A 26,148-nucleotide genomic window follows, 5' to 3' on the forward strand; every position below is an offset into this window, starting at 1 on the left:
TTAAGCCTCACACTCAGTGTGGTGAGGCATGTCGAGTTATAAGCTGAGTTTTCCTGATAAGGAAACCGAGACTTAGCAAGACTAAGGAGGAGCCATAGCTGGTAAGTGGCGGAGTGAGAATTCAGGCACAGACAGGCCACTCCAGGGAGCTGAAATGCATCTTCTTTGCATCAAGAGGCTTGTTTATACGTCCAGTGCAGTGTACTGGCTGCTCACGTGGCTCTGGAGCTGTTACCCTCTGGAGGGCCAGGTGCTTCGTGAATGAGTCTTTCTCATGAGCTCATCTCCAGTTTTTTGTACAGGAGGTAATGGGCAAGGAAACATTAATGAATTTGCAGAGACAGCTGCAGTTGGTCTGAACAAGGCTCTCTTCAGCCTCCTAAGGATATTGGCACACAGACCCAGCTCCTGACCAGTTCCTCCTGGAGTTAGCTTTCCTGTGGTGCCTGCATGTCTCCACACTGCACCCTGGAAAACTGGCAGGAGCCTCACCCTTGGGTTTTCCTCTCTGAAATTAATTTGTCCTCATGTGAACTCAACATAAAGGGAAGATCACACATGAAAGCTTTGCCCTTAAATGGGATTGGAGAGGTGGAAATAGCACCGTCCTCCCTACTTTGACCTTTACCTGTTGAGCATTTGACAGCTGGAAGAGGACATGCTGGTGGCTTTGTGCTCTTGGCACAGTGAGTCTGGCAAACCAGGAGGTTATTTAATGATTGATTATATCATATAACAAGTGGAATGCTATGACACATTCTAATTTCCTGATGTATGTGTACATTGAAGTGATGCAGGGTCAGAGAGACAGCTATGATTTTCACGAGATAAAAGCCTCTAGTTTTGTTCTGTTTTACTGTAAATAACCAAAGGCTGGTTCTCCTAACACTGAGGCTGAGTGAATAACATAGAGTCCTCGTTTTCATCTTTTATAATGAGACTTGGGAGGTAACCATTAACCTATATCCTAAAGGTCTATAGGGATTAATTCTCCTACCAGTAAAGAACTCACAAACGGGAAACGGGGTGCTTAGAATGGCATAAAGGGCACCTAGCTGAGTCATGACTAGGATCATGGTGCCATCCATTTTCTCAGCGAATAAAATTCATGTGTTTAACGTGGATCAGGAGTAGACGATGCATGAGCCAGCCAGACATAAGCCCTACCTTCAGTTGCTTACAGTCCATCAGGGAAACAGTTCTACATGCAGTGGATTGACACCATGGTGAGTGTATCACACTTGGGTGTCATGGCAGGTTTCTTGGGGGTACTGTGGGAAGTTTCTGGGAAGATGGGGGAATGAGTCAGCCCAGGAGGTTCTAGCAGGGGCCACGGCTATGTTCAGCTCCACAGCTAGATGTCCCTGTGTGAGCAGCAGGGAGGGAGATTGTGTATGCATTTCAGCTTCTTATTGTTGGAATTCCTTATTGTTGGAGCCTCCAAATAGATTTATAAAATGCCATAAAAATGCTTATTCACTTATTTATTATAAAGCTCTCATTTCTGAAGAAGTAAGGATCTGCTTTTATTATTTTTCTTTACTTTAGGATATTAGCCCCCCCCCAAAAAAAAAAGCTATCCTAAATGAAAGTAGAAGCTTTTCAGTTGAGCCCAGAATTGTCATCATAAAAGAATCATTCACACATTTGGTTGGCACTGATGGTTATCAACCAGCTGATGGATCCAAGCTCTACAGCTGACCCTTGTCATAGAAGGAGGGAAACTCAAGCCCTAACAGACCTAAGACATTACATTTCCCAGGTGGGACGAGCCCCTGGAAAAGGAAATGGTGTATTGAATGTCATAAGGCCACATGCATATTGATTTTTTGGTTCTTGTCTTGGAAAACCAAAGCTAGGTTTAGAGAAGTTCCTTCCTTCTCCAGCTTCTCTGAAAGTGGAGCTTGGTGCAGGAGGATGCTGAGGCTCCCTGGTCTGGTTTCCCAGCTCATCATTACCGTATATGGTCCCTGAAGCGTCCTACCTGCGCTCCTTATCAGCTCCCGACCAGTCCCAGTGTGCAATATTAGTTTTGGCTTTGGGAAATAAGGCCCTCTTTTACTTTGCTGGAAGTATACAGCAACCATTTTATTTTGCTTGTGCCTCATGAATTAATTGGGCAATGAGGGGAAAGAGTATGCACATTGAGCATCTAGGCTTTTTTAAAGCCACTACCCACCCAGCTTTATAGAACCTGCCTTGCTCTTTGGGAAGAAAGGAGTGTGTTCTAGCAAGGCCAAGTCCAATGAGGACTTTGAGATGGAAGCAGCAGAAAATGAAAAGGTTGCAGTTTCCATGGGGTGGGCTTGACATTTGGGGTAGAATGGAAATGAAGGATGGAGCCAGGCCAGAGGAAGTTTGGTTTTGCAGAACAAGAACCCAGGCAGGTTAATTTCTTACATTCTTGCTCTTCTCCCCACTGCACACATACTGGCCTGCTCCTGAAGAACCACATGTCTTTGCATATCTTGCCCACGAACCCTTTCGGGATGGCTTTTCCCTGTGAGCTCCTTCTGGAAATCTTCCTTAAGGCCTTGGTTGGACTACTGGGCTTTTTGGTTCACCTTTTTCCCAAAGCAATGCTTTTCAGACCACTCCTTCCTCTAAGATCTACCAACCACAGGCAAATGGTGTCTGCCATTTTCCAAGCCTGAAATGAGGATGTAAATGCAGGTGGTTTATTGCATTAGGGGCCCAGAAAACAGGAAGAAGGGAAGAAAACCCATATGAGTGTGTGTGTGTGTGTGTGTGTGTGTGTGTGTGTGTGTGTGTGTTCAGGTCACCACTGGTGGTATCCGCACCTTTGAGAAGTGTAAAGAAAGTCATGCAGGAAGTTCCATGAGAGGACACTGAGGCTGGGCATTCATTCACTAGTGCCCACTCCCAGTCAGTTGAGGTCTGTCTCCAAAGGAATAGATTGTCCTGCCCTGGCAAGGGTGCAGGTGAGTGTGCGTGCCCATTGAAACTGTCTGCTGTGCCAGAGTTGAAATCAGAGTTAGGCCAAGAGCGAATGACACAGGGCATCTGAGGCATATGTACAGCCATTTCTAACCCCAGTCCCAACCCAAGCTGTCAGAAACTGAGTTCAGCCCCTAATTGCCTTCTGCCATTTGAGCAAAAGCATTGGTCAACTCTCCTCCTGGCCCAAATCCGTTCTGACATTTTCCATGAGCCCACAGGGAAGACAGTCTGCATTCTTTTTTTTTTTTTTAAGATTTTATTTATTCATTCACGAGAGACAGAGAGAGAGGGGTACAGACACAGGCGGAGGGAGAAGCAGGCTCCCTGCAGGGAGCCTGATACGGGACTCACTCCGAAGACCCCAGGGTCACACCCTGAGCCGAAGGCAGATGCTCAACCACTGAACCACCCAGGCGTCCAGACAGTCTGCATTCTAAGTCGAGGTGAACAGGTAGGACTTTGTGTTTCAGAGGGAGATGCATGGGGTTTAAAACAAGACCTTGGGGCAGCCCCAGTGGCCCAGCAGTTTAGCACCGCCTTCGGCCCAGGGCGTCATCTGGAAACCTGGGATCGAGTCCCCTGTCGGGCTCCCTGCATGGAGCCTGATTCTCCCTCTGCCTGTGTTTCTGCCTCTCTCTCTATCTCTGTCTGTCATGAATAAATAAAATCTTTAAAAAAAAAAAAAAGTTAGACCTTGGCTCTTCCTGATACTATGCTTGACACCAGATATAAATTAAGAAAGCATGAAAATGGGAAAATGTCTGAAAAGCTATGACATTTAAACTATACTGTGCAAGAAATCTCATTTTGAGCTAAACAAATGAAATCCAGACCTTAGGAAAGGTAAATAAGGACTTGATTGCTTTAACCACAGACTCCTTCTGTTTACAAAAAGATTAATACAGAAACATTTTTAAACATCTTAGCAGAGGGCAGTGCAATTCAAATGAGAAGTTCAATGTGCTTCAACAATTTGCAAAGATCTAGTTAAGGAACATCTTACCAGTGAGTTATCTTCTGTTAGGTGGGATCTTGGGGTGTGGCTCCACCTTTAGCAGGTAATGAAAACCATGTCTTTGAGGAGTTTATGAAAACCATCCCTTGTTATTACTGTGTTTGTGGTCTTGTCCTGTTTCTTTTTACTCGTAGTGTGGTCTGGTGCTTTGAAGGTCTAAGGACAGTAAACAAGGGCCATTTTTTTGTCATCCGTCTTGAGTTGGTATGTTCTTCTGTGTTCTGAGGTTCAGTCCTCAGCTGCCAGGGACACAGGTACAGTGAAAAAGGTGATGTCTGGGTTTCTTGTATGCATCCAGCGTCTCCAGGGCCCCATTTTCCTTGGCTCCAGTGGATGGGCTCAGTGGTGATCTCGCCACTCAGAGCCTCGTGAAAGACCTGCTACTAGGAGTTCTGCAGTCATTTTCTTATATTCTGTCTCTGTTTTCATCTGTGGACATCATTTCTGCCTCTGGTGCTAACGAAAAAAGAAGGACTGATCATAGTTTCTGAGCACTAGGAGTGGGGACAAGCCAGGGCTTCCCTTGGCTGGCAGTACAGGTCTCGCAAGGGGTTGGGTGGGTGACCCCATCCTCATGGCCACCCATTCCTGAGTTCTTCCCATTGGCTGGATAGGACTTAGGTCACTCACAGGGGTCCTCATTTATTCCTTAACTCTGTACTCTCTACCCATCACTGTAACAAACCACCCTTAGATGTAGTGACTCAACACAGCAACCACCTAATGTCATTCATGACCCTGACAGCAGTCCCTCCGCTCCAGGCTGGGCTCCTGACCTCACACAGATATCTGTGGTGAGATGGCAGGCCCATGGAGCTGCCCTCCAATGTCTGGGGCAGTGGGAGCGATAGCTCTGTGGTCTCCTCCTTCAGCAGATAGGCCCAGGCTCACGTGGGCTCCAGGAGAGCCAGCAGAAGCTCCAAGGCCTCTGGAGATGAGGCCTGTGCCAGGCAGAGCACCACATCTGCTGCATTCTGTTGGTCAGACAAGTGATGTGTTCTGCGCAGACTCGAGGTGGAGAAACGTCCACCTGGTGCTGGGGGCAGCGGCAGGGAAGCGTGGAGAGAAGGGGGTGGTGGAGGGGAGGCATCATTGTCTTCACTCCTCACCCTTAACTTGAGAATCCTAATGGGAGGAAGCAGAGCACACTTTTGGAAGGTTTTGGAAGGTCTGGAGCAGAGCTGGAGAATCTGGTGTTTCTAAAGAATATTCTCTGGATGAAACTGACACCAGGAAGGGGAAAGGATCCCATCGGACTCTATCTTGTGATGGAAAAACCAACTACAGGGTTGTACTTACTGCTCTGGCTTGGTTTTCACAAAAACTCGGCAGAGCCCTGATGGGGAGAGGAACACACCCAATGAGACAGGGACTCTGCTGGGCATAGCCACAAGCCAGCATCTCACGGAGCACCCCTGCTAACCCTGCAGGGGTAGAATGATCATCTCCATTTCATTTCACGGAAGCTAAAGACTCAGCTCAGGAAGAGGGTGGTTTGCTCCAATTTACAAAACTGGCAAGTGGCCGCGCTGGCACTGGAGCTCCCATCTCTCTGATGACAAAGCTTTTCCGTTGCCATCCTGCCTCACGGTGAAGGACAGGGCCTGATCCCTGACATTAGTGAACTGCCAGGAAGTAAATATTGTCCTCACCATCACCATGCGTCCCGAGGATGGGCTCCCGGGCATGATTTAGGGGGGAGGAGGGTGAACAGGGCTCTCACCTAGACACATCAACAGAGACCTTCTGGCTTCAGAGTGTCTTCCCAGAGGGACCCTGAGGCCCGAACATGAAAGCTAGATTCCTTATTTCTAGGGTGACCATATAATCTGTCAAACTGGGACACTTCGAGGACCTACCAGGAGAATAATTAATAAATAGCCCCAGGAAAACAGGCATCAATTGGGACTGTCCCAGGCAATGCGATTCACCATCACCCTACCTATGGTCAAACTATAAGGAAGGCTTTGTGATTCTGCAGGCTCCCTGGAGTGGGCATGAGGGGAAGACTGTGGCCTTGGAGCCAGATGTGGTTGGGCCTTAGTGTACCTCCCCACCCCCACTGTCTGATTCTGGGTCTCTGCACAGCAGCCCTAATGATGCCTACTCATCTATTGTTGTGCAGCAAAGTACTTCAAAACCTGGGAGCTTCAAGCAACAAACAGTTATTATCCTTCACAGAGGGTCAGGGATTTGGGGTGCTTCTAGCTCAGGGCCTCTCAGAGAGTATAGTCAGGATGCTGGCAAGGGGCACGGTTATCTAAGACTTGGCTGGGGCTGGAGGATCTGCTTCTAACGTAGCTTCTCATATGGCTGATGGATTGGTCGTGGCAGTTGGTAGGAGACCTCAGGGCTTCTGCACAACAGCCCCTCCAAAAGGTTGTCTGAGTGTCCTTACATCAAGGTGGCGAGGCAGCACACTCGCCCCTGACCTTCTCTCAGAAGTCACACAGAATCACTTCCACCACGTTCTGTTACTTGGAAGGGAGGTAGTAAGCCTGGCCCACATTCAAGGGCAGGGGACTGAGGCTCCACCTTTTGAAGGGAGGAGGGTCAAATAATTTATTTGAAAACCACTATTCCTGATCAGGATGGATGTTCCAGACTTCTAATTCTTGTCTGTAAGGTACCTGTAACAGTGCCCAGTATTCATTAAAAACAAAGATTCTCTTGGCTCTCTGAGCAACATTCCCAAATGATGATGGACAAGACAGGGTCCGAAATCATGTAAGCCTGGGCATGGCTGCCAGGCATGAATGAACCTGAGTCATCTTTATAACTAAGGGCCTGAGGAAATTAGGTCAGCTCTGAGGCTTCTTCAGATGTGGGTCATTCCTCTGTGGGACCAGGTAGCCAGAGGACTCCGTCTCAGTGTGGACTTTAACACACATCCTCCTAAGTCCCTCTGATGAGCACTCCCAGCCCCACTTTGGTGCATGGGGCCATCATGGCTGAGTGTCCTCCCCTCTCAGGAGAGGTAGGTCCCAGCACTGTAGCACCCAGGCCTACTCTATGGGCTCTTCTCCAGCCCACCCTCTGCTAGGCCCTTTCGAGGGCTTTTATTTAATTTGCTTCCCAGAACACTGGGAGATAGGTATTTATACCCGTTTTAACCCTTTTCGTGGCAAGCGATAAAAAATTCAACCCAAAGTGGCTTGGGTGAAAAAACAATTCATTGTTTTGCCAAAAACAAAAAACAAAACAAAACCACCACCACCAACAACAACAACAAAAAACAACCAAAAAAAACTAGCTTTGGCTTTAGTCACAGCTTGTTACTAGGCCTCAGAAAGTTGCCCCAGTGTCTGTTCATCTGTCAGCTTCTCTTTCTCATTTTGGCTCATTCCTCAGACAGGTTGTCCCCTCAGGGTGGCAAAATGGCTGTCAAACCACGGCAAATGAGCAGTCTCATGTCATAAAACTCCTAGCAAAAGTTATATTGAGTTTCATTGGTCTAATTGCCCTAAGCCTGGGTTACATGCCCTACCTCTTAGGGGTTGGGGGTAGAGTGCCACCCACAGCTCCTGGGCTGAATGTGGGGAGGAGATGGCTCCCCAGAGGGAATTGTGGTCTGTCCTCACAAAGCTGAAGGGCAACATTGTTATCCTCATTGACCAGTGCAGAAATTGGGCTCAGCGCAGGCAAGTAACTTGTTCATGATCTCACAGCTAACAGTTGAGGGATCCTACTTGTGCTCAGGTGGATGATGAAAGAAGAGGTCCTCTCTCTACCCCAGCCTTGACTCCTAAGTGCTTTGTGACCATCTTAAGTATTCCCTTAAAACTCTAGGACGTGACCAATGGTTCTAGAAGTGACTGGGTTAAAATGACGTACGTTGGTGGATCGTGAATTGGATGATACCCACCAAGGGGAGGAACCAGAATTTCCAGTTAGGAAAACCCCTTTCAGAACCTTTGAAAGAACTGGGAGCTTTTGTTCTCTCAAGGTCCGTATGACTTTTCCTTTTTTTTTTTTTTTTAAAGATTTTATTTATTTATTCATGACAGACACATGGGCGGGGGGATGGGGCAGAGGCAGAGGGAGAAGCAGGCTCCATGCAGGGAGCCTGACGTGGGACTCAATCCTGGGTCTCCAGGATCACACACTGGCCCGAAGGCGGCACTAAACCGCGGGGCCACCGGGCTGCCCAACTTTTCCTTTCACTTTTTAGTGCTCATCATAAGATTCAAACACAAAATTCTCCTCCCTTGTGTCATTTCTCGGAGTTAAAAATGCATCTGCTGAGGAAATGCAGAGTTGGTGCTCACAACAGAGAGGTCTCCCTCATCCATATCCCCTCTTCTAGAAGATTCCAGTTGGAGGGACTGCCTTTTGTCTCCAAATACAGAGGAAGGCAGTGGACTGAGCCATGGAGGAGGGCCTCAGGAAGACAAGAAACAAGCTCTCTCCCCATATAAGCAGAAAGCCTGAGCTGTGAAACCCAGACTGTTGGCACTGGGTGGGGGAGGGGGGTCCAGGGGTGCTTCCCTCGTGAGGTCATTGGAACAGGGCAGGAAATCTGAATCTTGTGCCAAAGAAAACTCTCTGTGCTCTTTGTAAAAGGCCTGCTGGGCTCTCTTCATGAAGGGGCTGCTGGTTGAGACTCATGAAGGGGCCAAGTGGCTGCCAGCAAGGCATCTCCTTGCCATTTCTGAAGGCCCAGGGCCACTCTACTTGCAGTCGTGCTGCTGTTTCTGTCCGCAGTAAGGGCAAGTTGTGGATCCTCCAGGCCACTGAGACACCATCTGACCCTTTTATTTCTGCTTAGAAAACCCCACATAGACTGGAGTCTGTTTCAAGGCCAGAAATGGTGAATGTGAAATGTTTCCTTCCCCAGCAGAAACAGCACCTGGGGTCACAGGCCCCCTCTCTGCAGTCTGCTCAGCACCAGTTATGTCTGCAACAGGGCATCCACCATCCAGACAGGCACAAGGACGCAGCTCAGAGTGGAGGAAACGTAGGCACTGTGTGACTCTGGCTTTAGCCACCAAGTAGCTACACACATTATGGCAAGTTGTCCAACTTTCCCAGAGCCTTGTTTTCCTCATCAGTAAAGTGGGGATTATGAGACCTCCTTCACAGTATCAGGCTTCAAGAAAATGGCACTTCAACGTCCCAAAATGAGAAGATACTCAGTAAATGTTTATTCCCTCCCCCTCTCTGTGCTCTTCAGCATCTCTTCACCACACCACCATGATGTTAATCTAGCTCCATTTGTTGCAGGAGTGGGGGAGTCAGAAGCAATGTGGAGGAAGCGGACATGGGGGTATCCCAGTGACAATGGACAGCCTGTGAAGGGCTCCCATATGCCCCAGCAGCAGAGGCCCCACAGACTTCATAGCATCCCTGGAAGGTACCACCTCAGGTGGCCACTTGCTCAGCAGACCAAGTCCTACTCCCTCCTATGAGACTGTCTTCCACTGTGGGTCTGGCCCTGGGCCAGTGTTTCTGAAAATCTGGATAGGTGCTCCTCCAAACATGGTCTCCTGCCACCAGCATCCACATCGCCAGAGACCTGATGAGAGAAGCACATTCACAGGCCATTCCCTGGACCTGCTGAATCAGAGGGGGTGGGGGTGAGCCCCAGCAGTGTGCATCTGATGCATGATAGAGTTTGAGAACCAGTGTGCTGTAGGCAGGTTATTGCAAAGCAAAGGAAGGAAAACCCCTGTGCCCTGTGCCCTGCAGGCCCCTTTGCGGACCAGTCTCTGTGAGGCAGTACAGGCTCCGGGGTTAGTCTGCCACACTGGAGTTCTAGCGCTACCATCCAGCTGCTATGTGACCTTGGATTAGTTCCTTCACCCTCTCTGGCTCCTGGATCCTCATCTGCAAAGCGGATGATCTAATACTTCGTAGGATTGTTGAGAAGCATAAATCTGTCCATCCTAGCAAAATGCTTAGAGCAATGTCTGCCATGTGGTCAGAGTTCACTACACACTAATTCTGTCTCTTATTTTTCAGGCAGCCCAGCTGGGGCGGGGTGGGGTGGGGAGGGGAGGTGGTCTTCTACTGGGAGTGGCTTTGAACAGCCTTGGATTTGCCAGCAAATGTAGGTGGCAGAGCAAAGGAAACATTTGAAAAGTCCCTCGATAGAGCTGAGTAGCAACCACCACCACCATGGTGGCAGCCACCATAGACACTCACCAAATCATTGTAGCAAGGCTGTGGACTAGGTATTACTATGTGTTTTTACAGAGGTACTTAAGGCACCACTGGATAAGTGGTAGAACTAAGATTTAAACCCACGTCAGTTTGAAAAAAATCACTGTGCAATCACAAGTCAGGAAGTTTCCAGGGTCCTGGATCCTTTTCCTGGGAAGCTCTATAAAGAGGAGAGTGGCTTTAACCTGCTGTTCAGCGCCCCTGCCCAGAGCCTGGTGCAGACAGGTCGGGAGGACTCCTTCCCAAAGTGGACAAAGAGAAAAACACTTAGGAACAATAATTAAATGAATTCATGTTTAAGAGGCACTTAAATGGATTAAAATTGATAATGTGAGTCATGTAAGTCTGCACAGCCATGTTAGCTTGCACCCTTAATGTTTGGTGGGTGGAATTGTTTGTTTTAAAAGATCCTGGTTTCCTTAGAACTGGCATTCCGAGGAAAGCAGCCTTGCTCTGCATCATGCATTAGAATGAGAGGTTTTCTAAGACTTGAGAGGCCATTTGCTCAAAGTCTGAAGTGCTTCCACTGGCACCAGGCTAGGATCCCCCTACCTGGGGCATAGAGAGGGGAGGGAAGCCCGGTGTGTCTGTGATGGTCTCTGAGTTCCCCAGAATGAAATCCTGAGATAAGACATCATGTAAAGGTAATTTGCTAGGAAGTGTTCCCAGCAACCAGTAGGGAAGTGGAAAAGGAGGCCAAGCAAAGTTCTCAGTGGGTAGCAAGAAAGATTAGATGGATAACTTTGGCAGGAAGTACAGGTCACATCTAAGAACTTCCCAATCAGGGACAAGGGTCTGTTGGGTAAGGGTTGCCCCGAGGGAATGTGAATTCCCAAGCATTTCCATTTCACCATGTTCATAAAGAGGTGCTGGCAGCTGGAAATCAGTGCACATGGCCACATGCAAAGAGATGCACGGGGATGTGGAAGGGACGCTGCCAGCAGCATGGACCCCTCCTTCCATGGCTTGCTGTGAGCGGGGTGGTGTGTGGTCAGTCTAGCCATCTGAAGTGGCCCTAAAAACCAGCGTGGAGAGTAAGACAAATGAAAACGTCATCAAAGGGAAAATAAAGACCGAGCAGAACTGCCTGTGGGGGAGACACCCAGCACATGACAGATGGAAGCACATAGAGTGCTGATCAGTCCATTACTTTTGCAGCGTCAGGGCTTGGGAAGTCATAAGCCAGTCCATTCATCTGTCCCCTGCAACCAAGCCAGCTTCTGACACAATCCTAAGTTTCATCTATTCCAACAAGTTCAGAACATACTGGCGCTTAGGCAATGTGATGAACCTGTAGCTCATCCTCCTCTCTCCCCCACCCCTCCCCCAAGAACCAGGAAGAATCAGAAGAGCTTTCACAAACAACTCTAGCAAAACTGGATTTAAAACCCAACCATTAAAACAACCAAAAGCTACCTTTACGCTTTGTGTAGTGTGGGTCAGTTTACATAAGTGGCCAACTAACTGAAAATGTTAAAACTAAAAATAGAGAAGACCAACTATAATCCTAGGAGACCAAGCCCATCTCCCTATATTGTTCTTGAAATACAAACAGGATACGTAACATTAGCATTTCGTTTCAACAGGAGGTCCTTCTCGATTCGGTGCTGTAAAATTGACTTACTCTTGTTCTGAATGTGGTATTGATCCTCGAGGTTCTTGGCATCAGGCTTTTCCTTGGCACGTGTGCTGTCTGAACATCCTGAGTACAGCCTGTGCTCCCCTCTCTGCCCTTCCCATGGGCATTTCCTACAGCTTGAGCCCTCAGCTGGTGCTTTTTGCTCTGTTAGATGCGCCATCAAGCAATCACTCCATGTCCGACATTGAACAGGAAAGCTCGACTAGTACCTCCGCTCCTGGCACATGAGATTAATCCACTCAAGTCCACAAGTCTTGCAGGGACCTCTTCTCCACCTTTTAGTCTGCTAGATGCAGTCCTGAATAGAGGGCCCTCATCCAGATCTTTCCGTTTTATGAATAGTGCTTTTTGTTTACCATTTGTAATAGCTTTTGACCTATGTGTTCTAAGCTGCTCTTGTGCACAAAGCTCCATGTCAGCCCACTGAGCACACCTCACCCAGGCTGTCATCACACAGGGGTATACAGGAGTCTTTCCTCCAGCAGCTAGGTCCTTGTCCCTCACCACAGGCTTGGAAGCACCCCCTGGGAGACAATGGAGACTGCTTATAAGAGCAGTGAAGGGCATTGAGGCTGCCCAATAGATAATTATTAAATGAGAGAATAAACAAAGGAATGTAAAGACAACAGAAAACATTCATATCATTCTATAGGAGCTGGTTCCCATTAGAGGCAAAATAAGAAACACTTGTTGAATGAGCAGACGGGCTTCCTTGGGGGGCACCAGGAGATGGGCACCCATGTTGGAGTTGGCTACCGTCTCTCCAATTATTCTCTCTACATTACCGCCCTGAGGGCAAGACACCAGTCTGGGAGGCTCCCATTCCAGGCATGGGATGCATATTGACAGGCTTCCTGTCCTCACCTGAGTTAGAACCCAGAGAAAGCACTTTTTTCCCTTCAGGCTGGGCCTCAGTCTCTTCACCTCCAAAATGACGGTGACTGTCCTCGCCCCTGGAGTCAGTGTTTCAGACGTTGCCATGGAACACATGCTCCAGATGATTCAAAATTCAGATTTTTTCTGACCCCACTTCTGCTCTTAAGAATCCCACTCCAGGGTTCCCTGGGTGGCGCAGCGGTTTAGCGCCTGCCTTTGGCCCAGGGTGCGATCCTGGAGACCCGGGATAGAATCCCACATCGGGCTCCCGGTGCATGGAGCCTGCTTCTCCCTCTGCCTATGTCTCTGCCTCTCTCTGTCTCTCACTGTGTGCCTATCATAAATAAAAAAAAAAAAAAAAAAAAAAGAATCCCACTCCAGAGGGTAGGGCCTGCAATCGGCATCTTTAACAAGGTTTATAACGTAATCTAACCTTGGAGGGCTCTTAACTTGAGTGTACATTGGAACCACCCAGGGAGATTTCAGCAAATGCTTGCCCTTGCTGTGTGCTGTGATTCAGTGGGTCTATGGCAGGGCTTCCATCTGGGTCTTTTTTAAAAGAAAGCCTTCCACACAGACTCTGATCTTTCTAGCACAGTCATACAAATTGGGGAGAAGTGCCCCCTCTGGTGGTCCACAGCCTCTTGGCCTGGAGCAGGACTTGGGGAAAGCCACATGGCTGGATTTCAGCCCCCTCCCCCCTCAGCCAGGTCTCTTGTGCAGTGACCAGCGTCCACAGCTGTGCATGGTTTCTCTGGCCCCAGCTGGCTCCAGTGCACACTCCAGTTAGAGATCAGTGAAGGGTGTTGATTGGTAATAACCTTTGAAGTCCTTCCATAAGTAAAAGGGAACAAAGGAGCATGTTAAGATTCACCTAGAGTAGCTTGTAGAACAAACTGGGGAACAGCTGAGAACAGGGCCTCCACTAAGGTGGTTTTGTGCTGATCTGGATGGGAGGAGGTTAGGGCTGATGTGCTGTGGCAGCAAGGAAAGAAAAAGAAGAGAGGGATCATTCTAGAAGAGGATGCTGATTCTTAGAGTCCTAAGATGTGTCCAAAGGTAGCTAAATGGATGCACCAACCAGAGGGAAGAGATGAGTTGGCAGCTGCCCTCAGAGACAGGCCTCCCTGAGGCCACAGCATGCTCTGTGGAGACACAGTACTCAGGAGAGGTCCTCTCTGAGGGCCTGTCTCTTCATCTGTGGCTGAGGGAAGTTCATCAGTAGCTGCCTGAGTTCTGAGTCCACAGTTGACCATCCCAGCTGCTTGCGAAGAGAGGAGAGGATAGGGGACATACTGTCCAAGCCCAGGTCCTTTCATATCCCCGACACCTCCCTGGAGACCACTTGTGCCAATTGCTCTGCAGGCCGAGGCCTACCTATGTCTCTCTGCCTTGGGCTTTCTCGGCTCCAGGCTCCAGGTGTGTTATGGTCAAGCACCAAGGCTAGAAGCACAGGAAGTACAGGACAGTCGGTGTTTCTGATACATCTCAACCAAGGACAGGTAGATACTGAAGGATAGATGTCCCAGCTTTCTCACCCATTGGTGGCATACCTGCCCACTCCTTCATGAAGTATCCTGAGGTCACTTCCTTGTCCCAGAATCTGCTTTCAGAGGAACCTAGATTGGGGACATGTGAACGGGCAGATCTCCAACTCCAGGAAAGTGTGTCTTCACATAGACAGTAGCCCTTAACTAGCATCAGTAGTGTGCATTTTTTCTGGAAGGCAGAGAGCATGAGACGGTGGTCTCCATGGGTTGACATCCTGTTTCCTGGGTGGGTGGGCTCAGCGATATAGAGCAGTGCTTCTCAAATGGTCATGATCAGAGGCTACCTGGAGATCTTGGTAAAGTACAGACTTTAATTCGGGGGGACCTGAGAATCTGCATTTCTGGCATGCTCCTAAGGGTGGCTGATTGCTGCAGGTCCAAGGACCACACTTTGAGGAGCAAGGCCCTTAGCAACAAAATCATTTGAAAATGAGTTTTGAGTGGGCAGGAATGTAGGTCGGTTTGTAGGTGGGGTAAAATTCTTCACTGTTAGTACATTTCTTTTTGTTTTTAAGATTTCATTTATTCATGAGAAACAACAGAAAGAGACAGAGACAGAGGGAGAAGCAGGCTCTATGCAGGGAGCCTGATGTGGGTGGGGCTCGATACCGGGACCATGGGATCACGCCCTGAGCTGAAGGCAGACACCCAACCACTGAGCCACCCAGGCATTCCTGTTATACATTTCTAACCCCAAGATTCCTGGCCAGGGTTTTAATAAGTACTCCTCAAGCACTTGACTCCTACAAAGCCTTTCATCTAAACACCATGCATAAATTGTTTTTGTGCCATGATGTTAAATTCTTTCCTGTGTCCTTTCGGGAGAGGTCTCCACCTTGTTGATTTTCCAGTCAGCCTGTAGGGAAAAGGAAAAGAGCGATAGAAAATCAAAATAATTTGATTTGTGAGATAGAATGCAACGTTGAATTCTTAGTTGGCTGATCAAGAATTGGCAAGCTTTGGGAAATATTTTTAATCTAAGAATAGAAATCAGGCTTTAAAATCTAAGAATGAGACATTCCCACTATTTAACAGGAGGACAAACTTCCTAGATGAAAATCAAATAATTTCTTCTTAAGCCTTAGAAGGCATGGATTATTGGTCTCTTCACTTTGGGCTCTTCAGTGAGAGCTGGTTGATTTCTTTGTCTATATTCTAAGTTCCTATCCCTGTGGTCCTGAAGGCACCCATCATCAGCACTGGGGGAGGTGTTTTTTTGGTTTGTTTGTTTTTAAGATTTTATTTATCTGTTCATTATCTCTATCTACACAGAGAGGCAGAGACATAGGCAGAGGGAGAAGCAGGCTCCCTGCGGGGAGCCCGATGTGGGACTTGATCCCAGGACCCCGGGATCAACCACTGAGCCACCAGGTGTCCCATGGGGGAGGTGTTTTTATTTGCACTCTGGGAAAATATAAAGATTAGCTCTAAACAGGGTTGATGTAATGTACCAAGGAGGGAATGTTACACGGATAAGTTTATTCAACTCATTTCTAATTCATAATGGCTTTTAAAGTGTAGTATTTTTACTCATTTTAAAGCTTTCAGAGCACTTTTTCTAAGGGTCAACAGGACTGTTTGGCTCACTTTGATTAGGTAATTGCTCCTTCTCTGACAGCTGGCCTCCCTCTGCCTGAGATTGGTTCAGGGTGGCATAAAGCACATTCACCAAATTCTAATACTTCATGTCCCAGGGGAATTCTGCTCCAATGGCTATGCAGTTCATCTGTCTCAGACATGTTCTGACTATAGTTCCTGCTTTCTTCACTTTTTTTAAGCATGGAAAGAACAAACCCAGCTTAGTCTGAGCCTTGGCTTCCAAACAGGGTTCTGACAAAATTTAAGAAAGGAACTTGCTTTGTAGTGCTTTCTTCGCCTGATTCTTCCAAATCTCCCACATGTGTGAGTGATCACCTCTGGTTCCTCAGACTGCTCAGCTGCCGGCTCCTATCTGGCAGGAGGTCTGTAACCACTGACCCAGCCTTGCCAGGCCATCAGCCATGTTGAGCATCTGTATTAGAGTCACTATACTTTCCATGTTCCTTAAAGGCTGCTTTGGGTTCATCAGGTATGCTTCCCACCTCTCAGGCTTAGTTTCCATGGGTTCTTTGGTGGGGATGGTGGAAGGGGACCTCGTCTGTTCCTTTTTTGGTGTTCCCATTCCAAGCCCCTTCTGATCTATTTTTATGTTGCCAGTTAGGAACCCTTGGGCAAGTGATATAACTATTTTGTGTTCTCATTCCTCCTTGTAAAATGGCATCAAAAAGGATGCTCCCACCCAGAAGAACTACCTGGCACATAGTAAGCCATTATTGAGTAGGGGTCATCTGTGCATTCCATCTTTAGAGCCATCAGCACTAGCAGGCCAACAAACAAAGCAGGTGTTACCACTTCATCTGACAGGTAAGGAAATAGAAGCTTAAGGAAAGGATGGTTAATTAGCCTGACAACACATAGCTGTTACAGACCTGAGCCAGTAATAAAAGTTGGGATGTTAACCTGTGCACTTTCTATGCTGTAAACCATGTGGTTTTCTTCATGGGTAGGAATTTCATGGATCCTATCCCAAAGGATTCCCCTCCGGGAATAGAACTGTTTTTTCTGGTGAGGATCAGGCTGACTCATGGTCAAATGGGGCCAATGAAGTATTTCCTGGGAATGAAGTCTCTTTCTATTAAGTCACTGGACCAACTTATTGGGAACCCCTGTGGCGCTTCAGTTGATTAGAGAATTGAGGATAAAGTGCTTCCAAATTTTACCCAACTTCTGTATTAACTGAGTTAACGCTTCTCTTACCAACTCAATACCAACTCACTAGCCACACTGCTAGTGCATAGATGAAGGAAGGGAGTCTTAGATGAACACCAAATTGCCAGACTGGCAGCCAGACATGAGGACATGAGTGTCCTCTTCAGTTTGACAAACCCATGAGGAAGCTAGAAAATGAGAAGTTAAATTTCAAACTTTTCCTGGCACCGAGCCCTTGTCGGACTTTGCAGATTTGCTGTTCCCTAAGAGCACTGTGTTGGTGGTCAAAGCACACTCCAGAATGAAACCAAATGCTGTATGATTGGGAGGAAGGAGTCCAAAGGCCAAGGGGGCTCCCTAACTTCATTATCTGATTCTTCTTGCCAACAACTGCACGTTACAAACAGGGCTGGGACTTGGCTCCCCTGGCCACACTCCTAGGCCCGGGAGAGCTGAGGTATGTCTGGAAAAGAGGGGGACTTTGCCAAGGCAAGCATCTCCCGTGCCAGGCAGACCAGCAAATGAGCTTCTTCTTACAGTCCCTTCACCTGAATCCTTGACCAGCCAAGGCCCATTCACTTAATAAGAGAAAACTCAGAAGCTACTAAGTGCCAGGCTCAGTGCCAGGCTGAGGATACAGAGGTGAATGTGCATAAATATGTATTTCATCACATGTTCTAGAAAGTGTCCATTTGATGTCTTCCTGATTCTAAGAGTAATGTGTGTCAGTTAAAAAAAATTTAATTTCATTTAAATTGAATCACTCAGTCTCTAGGGAGAAGCCCTGATAGCATTTGATGGTATTGGAGATCTTTGTTAGCCAAGGAAAATTAGGCCAGGCAAAAGGCCAGTTATGTGAATCTTCTTAGAATAAGATCCAAAATTTCTAGTAAAAATTGTTTTATAAGATTTGATTGGAGCGGTGAGGCGGGGGGGGGGGGGGGCGCCTGGATGGCTCAGTCAGTTAAGCATCTGCCTTTGGCTTAGGTCATGATCCCAGAGCCCTGGGATGGAGCCCCACATAGTAGGGCTCCCTGCTCAGCAGGAAGTCTGCTTCTCCCCTTCCCTCTGCCTGCCACTCCCTCTCTTGTGCTCTCTCTCTGTGTCAAACAAATAAATTAACTCTTCAAAAATTTTTTTGATTGGGACTTTACTTAAACAATGAAACTAAAAATTATGGAAATAAGTTTACATTATTTTACATTTAACAGCTCTTGTAATGTTGGGATTATAATGTCAAAGATATCTTATACACAAGGCAAAAACTTATTTGCTTTATTAGCATCTTTAACAGTATGTAATTTCAGAGACAAAGGAAGGAATTGAGTGCTTGATGGACAGATTTTGGATGTGAATATTCCTAATATAAGGTGATATTCTTTGTTTCATATTTTGCCTTTTTTTTTAGGGTAATCACAAAAGGGTCATTTTTACAGCATATTTCTTCTAAGGGCTTCTCTTGATCTTTTTTATTTAAATCCTTATCTTTAAAAAATAAATAAATAAATAAATCCTTATCTTTAGAAGCATCTTAAAGTGTTATCATCCAGGGATATTTAACTGATCTTACCCGGCCAGGTCCAGATTTAACAGTGGCTTTTGGTGGCTTGAGCAGTTTTCCATCATCACTTTCATTGATTTCATGAAAGCCTACTTCTTTTGCAGCAATATCTTAGCTTCCCTCTGCAGTAGATTTGTACTGTATTTGAATTGGGTAATCAGATGTCTACACTGGCAGGTGATCGGGGACAAAGTTTGTTCACTGGTCTGTATTCCTGGTCAGCTGAGAGCTGGTCATCATGTCTATCATGTCTTGCAACAATGATAAAGTTGCTCTAACCTAAAGCCAGAGTAAAGGCAGAGCCAAAGAGACACCTGGTGGCTGGAACCTCTCTCACTGTGGGTACCAAGTAGCTGGCATAAGTAATAAGCAGCCCTCAGTAGATCACTATTTTGAAGCTTCACTGGGTCTCTCTCTGCCTACAGGGTGCCTGCCTGACTGCCAGGGGTGTGAATGGCTCCATAATGAGACTGTTTTTTCAGTTATGCCCTGGGCATGATTTGAAACCAGAACAAAGAGGATGATACTTCTGCTTTGGGGTCAATTGCTCCCCTGATGGACTCCTATCCAGATTTTACAAACTACTGTTCGATAGGAATCTAAAACAGATTTATTAGCATGTGCATGTTCCCCATCCATTGTCTTTCTTCACCTGGGAGCAAATGCCTGTACTTTCCAGCGGCTCTCAGTACAGGGAGCCTCAGCTCTAAAGAGCTGTTGTGGGGGTTCCTGGGTGTCTCAGTCATTTAAGCATCAGATTTCAGCTCAGGTCATGATCCCAGGGGCCCAGGATATATCCTCACATCTGGCTCCCTGCTCAGCAAGGAGTCTGCTTCTCCCTCCCCATCTCCCTCTGCCCCTGCCCCCTGCTTGTACTCTTTCTCACACTCTGTCTCAAATAAATAAATAAAATCTTTAAAAAAGAAAGAAAGAAAGAAAGAAAGAAAGAAAGAAAGAAAGAAAGAAAGAAAGAAAGAAAGAAAGAAAGAAAAAGCCATTGTGTGACGTCAGGTTCACCAGAAGCAGAACCTGAGATGGAGATTTCTGTGCAAGCAGTTTATTAGGGAAAGAAGAGGAGCGAAGGGAGCAGAAGGGGACAGAGGAAGGAACCAAAGAGATGTGCTTCAGCTGGAAGCTGCTTTAGCCTCATCCCATGGGAACTCTGGAACCTAAGCCATACACCAGAGCCAGTCTCACCTGGAGCCAGAAGGATGTCAATCCTAGCCTGCAGAATGCTGGTAGGAGAGGGCATTATAAGCTTCCAGGCAAAAGGGTTCATTCAGCTGGGAGCTATGGAACCTGTGTAGTATAGGGGTTCTAGGACAAGCACCCACACCATCCACACAGGGAGCCATAGTGTTTGCTACCTCACAGCTGCAGTAGGAGAGCAGAGTATAGAAATAAATAACCCCAGGAGGTCTCTATTGGTGCTGACAGGCAGCAGAAGGGTGATGCATGACATCCCTTCCTGTAGTACCACCAGGAGCGCATGAGTCATGAATTGTCTGCCGAGCGCTCTCAATCCTAGAGAGGTCTGTGGTTTTTGCACTCTCTGCCTGGCCCCACCAAGGATCCAATTTTGTAATCTCTAGTAGACTGAGTACTGAGTAGGGTGGAAGAGAGACTTGGAATAATGAAATAAATGCTGGCTTAAGTGTTATTTTCTGCCATCTTGAAATTAACAAAAAGAAGTAAATCCAGCAGCTTTTGAATAACCAAAAGCAGTCTTAAGCCAAAGCCAAGTAAACTGAGGTCCTCTCAAGTTCCAGAGCCAATTTTTGAAGTCACAGTCATTCCTTCACACCCGTGCAAAAACTAAAAAAGTCTTCAGAAGGCAGTGAATCTTTACTTCAAGAACAAGTAGACCTTAAACTTGAATCAAAAACCTGTCTCCTAGTTTGAAAGGGACTCCCCATGAGGTATGGATCTTCGCAAAGGGAGTTTAGAACTGGGTTGAGGAGCATCTGGATGGCTCAGTGGTTAAACATCTGCCTTTAGCTTAGGTTGTGGTCCAGGGATTGAGCCCCACATTGGGGCTCCCCACAGGGAGCCTGCTTCTCCCTCTGCCTACGTCTTTGCCTTTCTCTCTGTGTCTATGATGGATAAATAATAATAATTAAATATTTTTAAAGAAGAATTGAGTGGAGGAATCAGGTAATTTACACATATACTGGGATGTTCTTGAGAGTCATTATACCCCATGACAGATGTGAACAGGAAATGTGCCAGGGAAACTGAGAGCCAACATCACTTAGGCTTGAGTTCACTGCCTCTGCTCCCTACAGGATGATTAGCAAGGATTTAGAGGAGCTTCTCCTTGGGCCAGCTTTAGACTGCTTCTGCAGGGAGGACTATGAGGAAAGAGATGGTAACAAAGCCACCCCGGTGACTCATTAGAGCCAGTCTTTGGGACATGCAAGTCGTCAGACAGCATTTAAGAAATTATCTTCTGGTTTCCTTCTTGAAATTGCCAATTCCTATCCTTCAGGTTCTAAGAGCATCCCCTCACACTTCTGTGTAGATGTCTGTCTATCTGCTGGGAGGTCTCTTCTTCCTAAGCTGTGAGGTCTTCAAGGACAGGGACTACCATCTTTCAGACCTGTGCCCTGCATGCTAGTCGTGGTAGGTGATACTCTGACTCAGCTGACCCAGGAGAGGCTCAGGGTCCATTCTGAATCCTAGGCAACTTCCATCCTACGTGTGTGAACTTAGCACCCATGACTATATGAAGCCAAGATGCATGAAGTAAGCCTTGGAAGGAGGACTGAGGAAAAGTGTTCCTGATCGTAGGAACAACTTAAAAAGAAGTATAGAAATAAAGCCAGATAAAGGGTGTTCATAGAATAAAAACAGAGTAGAAATAGAAGAGAATTCATATTCTCTTTCCCTCTAGAAAATCAGCATGGAATGGGGAGGGAGACAGGCTTTAGAGTCCACCAAGAATGACCTTGGGGAGGGTACATGATTTCATTGAACTTTGATGTAATGGCTTCTAGACACTCAGCAAGTACGAGTTCTGTGCCTTCTCCTTCTCCAGAATCTGCAACACACTGTCTCCCCTTGGAGGTCTTGAATTGATTTCAATAACTTGGAACCTGTGGATTATGAAGAGCCTCCTGGCTTTGCTTTGACCTTGGTTGTAGACCATGTTTCCAGGTAGAAAGACAACAGCTCCTCATGACCCCAGTCTTGGTTTTCTCATGCCACTTTGTGTAGAGTCCAGCCCTAGCGAGCTACACTAGGAGACCTCTCCTTGCCATTGTATCTGGGAAGGCTTGCAGGGGACCAGTCAGCCCTTACCACCCCAGGCTGCAGAAAGAACTCATATATTTTCCTTGGTGTGATTTTCTTAGAGTGTATCATTCCCAAACCAGCAAGATATTGAAAGGCAAGATTAGAGTATGGGTTTAGGAGAAAATGTCCAGGAAGATGACTTGGTTATCTTTCATCCAAACCTTTGGAGACATCCAGCTCACATGCAGCTTGGCCTACTTCAGAGCCAAAATATTAATTAAGAATGTTCTGGCACCTGCCTTCCCAGGGAGCCCATGAGAAGGGTGGGGTGTCAGAGGAGGACTGCGGACTCCAGCCTGGTCACAGGCTCCCCTCCCCCCAAGCCAGCAGTGATTCCATTTGGGAACTTCCCTGAAGAAGAACCGTGTCTGCTGAAGTCTCAGTTTGCCTCTCTGAGACCATTTACACACATTTGTCTCCACACAGCCAGCCTATCCCTTGGTGCCTTTTCTCTTTCAGGAGGAAATGGGCATTTCCTGTGAGCTGCTGGAATCAGACTTCCTCAAATGCAGTGTGGGATTTCCTTTCATGAGGTCAAAATCGAAGGTAAGGGGCAGAGACGGGGCACTTCCTTCACAGCTGCCCCCAGCCCTTCCCACCAGCCACCTGCCCTGTCAGCTATACCCTCCCCCCAGACTTCTTCTACCCACCCCTGCCGCCACCCCCCCCCACCTCGCACCTTGTACAGTGGCATGGCTCACCTCCTGTGGGGGGGGGGGTGCGGGGGCGGAAGCCTGTGATCTACTCCAAGTGCACTCCACAGGGGCACTCCCCACATGCTGTTCCTCTTTGATCCACTTGACATACCCCAAATATGAGAGAACACACCATGGCCTTGGTACTTTGGCAAGCACCATCTGGTTGGCCTCCTTAAAAATCTTCCTCTGGGACATTCCATGCCACTGTGAGTGCGACAACATAGGAGAAATGTGGTCTGGGCTACTGACCTACAGTTCTGACTGCCACTCCCCCTGGGCACTCACAGTTTTCTCAAGAGACCTCTTAAAATTCATAAAACATAAATAATGGTATTGCACTTCATTTCTGTTTAAGTAAAAGAAATTAGACTCACTTTGGTATTTATAAGGAGCCAAATTTTCTAAGCTCAAACAATAATATGGTCCAGCATATTCAAACATTCATGGAACATTCTGGTATGTGCCAGTATTATAAGGATATGCAAAGATACATAGAAGATGTGATTGTTGGAAGCAAAACTAGAATCTAAAAGATCAGGTCTGCCTTTGAAAATGGAAGCTATTTTTCCTGCTATGATTTGAAGGAAATTTCATATTCCTTTGTCTAACCTTTCCCCCCACACCAAAAAAATGAAAGTTTAATCCTCCTCTCCTAAGTCACAGAATCAGCTTGTTTTCATCTTCAAGACATTTTGGTCCTAGTGCCTCACAGCTGTTTTGCAAACCAATTCTGAGAATGTTGAAGTGAGAAAGAAGATTCGCTTATTTCCTAGACAGTCACTTGAACCTCTTAGCCCCACGGAATGTGCCTGCTCCGAAGGATGGTGCTCTTACATCCGTGATTCCTAACTCTTTCAGGAAGGCCCTGAACCCTGGGTGCTATTGCCTGTAGAAACACACACCGCCACACACACACACACATTTCATTAAAATCTTTCCAGCAACAGAAAATCGACTTCATTGAAAAACGTTAACAGTTGTCATTTCATAGTAAAATCCAGCCTACATCCCAAATCAAATCCAAGGTGTGTCTTGCTCGTTTTAAAGATTTTTTAAAAAGAAAATTGTATCCCTTTCACATTCGGATTCAGGATCACTTACCATAAAGAGAGGGTAGTCATAAAAATGGATACAACAAAAACAAAGCCACGTTGAATTCTGGAGCATTAAATTTTGTCAAAATTCATTAACTCTCAAAGAGTCATGGAACTATCTGAGTTGGAAAGTTGGATTTTTTTCCCAGCTCGGTGATACTACTACCTTCCTCCCACATATAAAGGTTTAGCCTAGAGCAACGCTAACCCAGGAGGGAGGGGGTCTAGGGCTTAGTCCCTGGAGAATGCCCAAGAAGTGACCCAGCAGGGCCAGGGACTGCCCCTGTCCACACCTGGTCTGCCCTCCCCTGTGCCAAAGCCCCTGTGACTCATCAGGCTGCAGGCTACCTGCTGAGCCTCTGGACGGTCCCATCAGCTTACTTTGGTGGCCTTCTGTTTCTGTCTCACGACCGGCCTGCCAGATTCCTGGCTTTCCATTCTCCCAGGCCTCCCTCTCTGATTTCAGCTTCTACTTCACCTGGGGCTTTAGAGTATTTAATTCAGATCTCCTCCAAATTCTGACTCTGTGCTGGGACAAGACCCTTGACTTTCCCTTCCCTTGTGTCCTCCAGCTCTGCTTCCCATCCTGTCACCACATCCCACCTTCCCTGGCAACTGACAAGCCCCACTGTAATAGAAATTTCAGTCTAGAGAGGGGTGTCCAGTGTCCACTGTGTTTGATGGTCAGCATTCATTACTTTCAGGTGGCATTCAGTGCAGTTGAACCCAGCATCACAAAGTTAGACCAGGGGCTGCCACTAGACACTAAGGAAGCCAAGTATTTAGATAAAAAAACAGTTATAGACCCTCAGAACTTGATGGAACTTAAGAATCATTTTGTCCATCCTCTTCTTTTTCATTGAAATGTGAAGAGAGTGTCTTGGCCAAGATCACATACTCAGTTTGTAGTAGTTTGGTTCTGTAACTCCTACCCCGGGGTCCCTCCCACATTCTCACACATGCCTAACATGTATATGGTGAAAACCATTGGCTCAGGGCTGTCTTTCCCAAGTCATAGGATGCTCACCATGGGGAGCACCTGAAGTGATTGTAGGAAGTTCCTGAGATTATTTTAGGCAAAACATGGACACGGCACTATACAGCATTGACTCTGACAGCAACACAGTTATTACCTGTTCAATACTCTTTCTCCCTGATCACATCAGAAGAAAGTCTCCCATAGTGCCAGCCTGTCTTTAACACCCCCCTAGCACTTGTTAGTCTCTCTCTTACCAAATAGAGTGGACCTTAAGCCCAGAGCCTTCAGCAGGCAACAGAATGCAACAATGCTTGGTTTCCATTTATTTTTATGAGCACCTTCTCTTACTGATAAGTGATCCCGATTCCCACCTATGATCATGTTAGAAATTTTCCTTCTAAAGTAGTACAGCCGCTCTGGAAAACAGTATGGTGCTTCCTCAAAAAGTTAAAAATAGAGCTACCCTACCACCCAGCAATTGCACTACTGGGTATTTACCCCAAAGGATACAAATCATAGTAATCGGTAATCAGGATACAGTACACCTGTATCCCAGTGTTGATAGCAGCAATGTCCACAACAGCCAAACTATGGAAAGAGCACAGATGTCCATCGACAGATGAATGGATAAAGGAGGAGATATGGGGGATATATATGTATATACACACATATATACATATACATACACAATGGAATATTACTCAGCCATCAAAAAAATGAAATATTACCATTTGCAATGATGTGGATGAAACTGATGTATATTATGTTAAGTGAGATAAGTCAATCAGAGAAAGATTTATCATATGATTTCACTCATATGTGGAATTTAAGAAATGAAATAGAATCATAGGTGAGATCAGACAGGGAGACAAACCATAAGAGACTCTTAACTCTAAGAAACAAACTGGGGGTTGCTGGAGGGGAGCTGGGTGGGGAGATGGGGTAACTGGGTGATGGGCATTGAGGAGTGTACGTGATGTAATGAGCCCTGGGTGTTACATGCAACTGATGAGTCACTGAACCCTACCTCTGAAATGAATAATACACTATATATTAATTAATTGAATTTAAATAAAAGTAAAGTCTTTAAACAAAAAAAGTGGCAATGAAAGTGCACAGTAAATGACACAGGTGATGTGGCACCAGCTGTGACAAACATTAGGAAGATGGTGTGTGAGTGATACTTAGAAAGGTCTGGTTTAAGAGACAAGCATATTAACTTCCTAGAGAACCTCAGTTGCTGAACAACAGTATGCCTCTCACCAGAACACACTTCAGGCTTGGTTTTATTGCTCAAGCTGTCTCTCTGTCCTGGCAACCAGAAAGAAATGCATAAAAAATAAAGCTTGTCATGCAAATGAGCTTCCAGAGGTCGTAAACTGCAGAAGACTGTAGTGTTTAAGTTTGGAATGCTTGCTGATGCCAGATGTCATTTTCTTTTCCCCTAGTATGAATTCAGCGTGATCTTTGACACAAGCCACCTGTCTGGGGAAGAGGAAGTTCTTAGCTTCATCATTACTGCTCAGAGGTAAGGAGGGGATTTAATTTTTTTTTCAAAGATAAAAGATTTA

At 46.6% G+C, this 26,148-nt stretch overlaps 1 protein-coding gene across 1 annotated transcript in view; it reads left to right on the top strand.

Annotated features, from left to right (window-relative positions):
* Window positions 1-26,148, top strand: part of ITGA9 (integrin subunit alpha 9) — a 335,241-nt gene that overhangs the window by 233,182 nt on the left and 75,911 nt on the right. The window contains exons 19-20 of the mRNA XM_055321450.1: window positions 22,266-22,352; window positions 26,026-26,105. Of these exons, the coding sequence (XP_055177425.1) occupies window positions 22,266-22,352; window positions 26,026-26,105 (167 nt within the window). The remainder of the gene's footprint in view (window positions 1-22,265; window positions 22,353-26,025; window positions 26,106-26,148) is intronic.

This window comes from Nyctereutes procyonoides, unplaced genomic scaffold (genome assembly GCF_905146905.1).
Source record: "Nyctereutes procyonoides isolate TBG_1078 unplaced genomic scaffold, NYPRO_anot_genome, whole genome shotgun sequence".
Taxonomy (NCBI): Eukaryota; Metazoa; Chordata; class Mammalia; order Carnivora; family Canidae; genus Nyctereutes; species Nyctereutes procyonoides.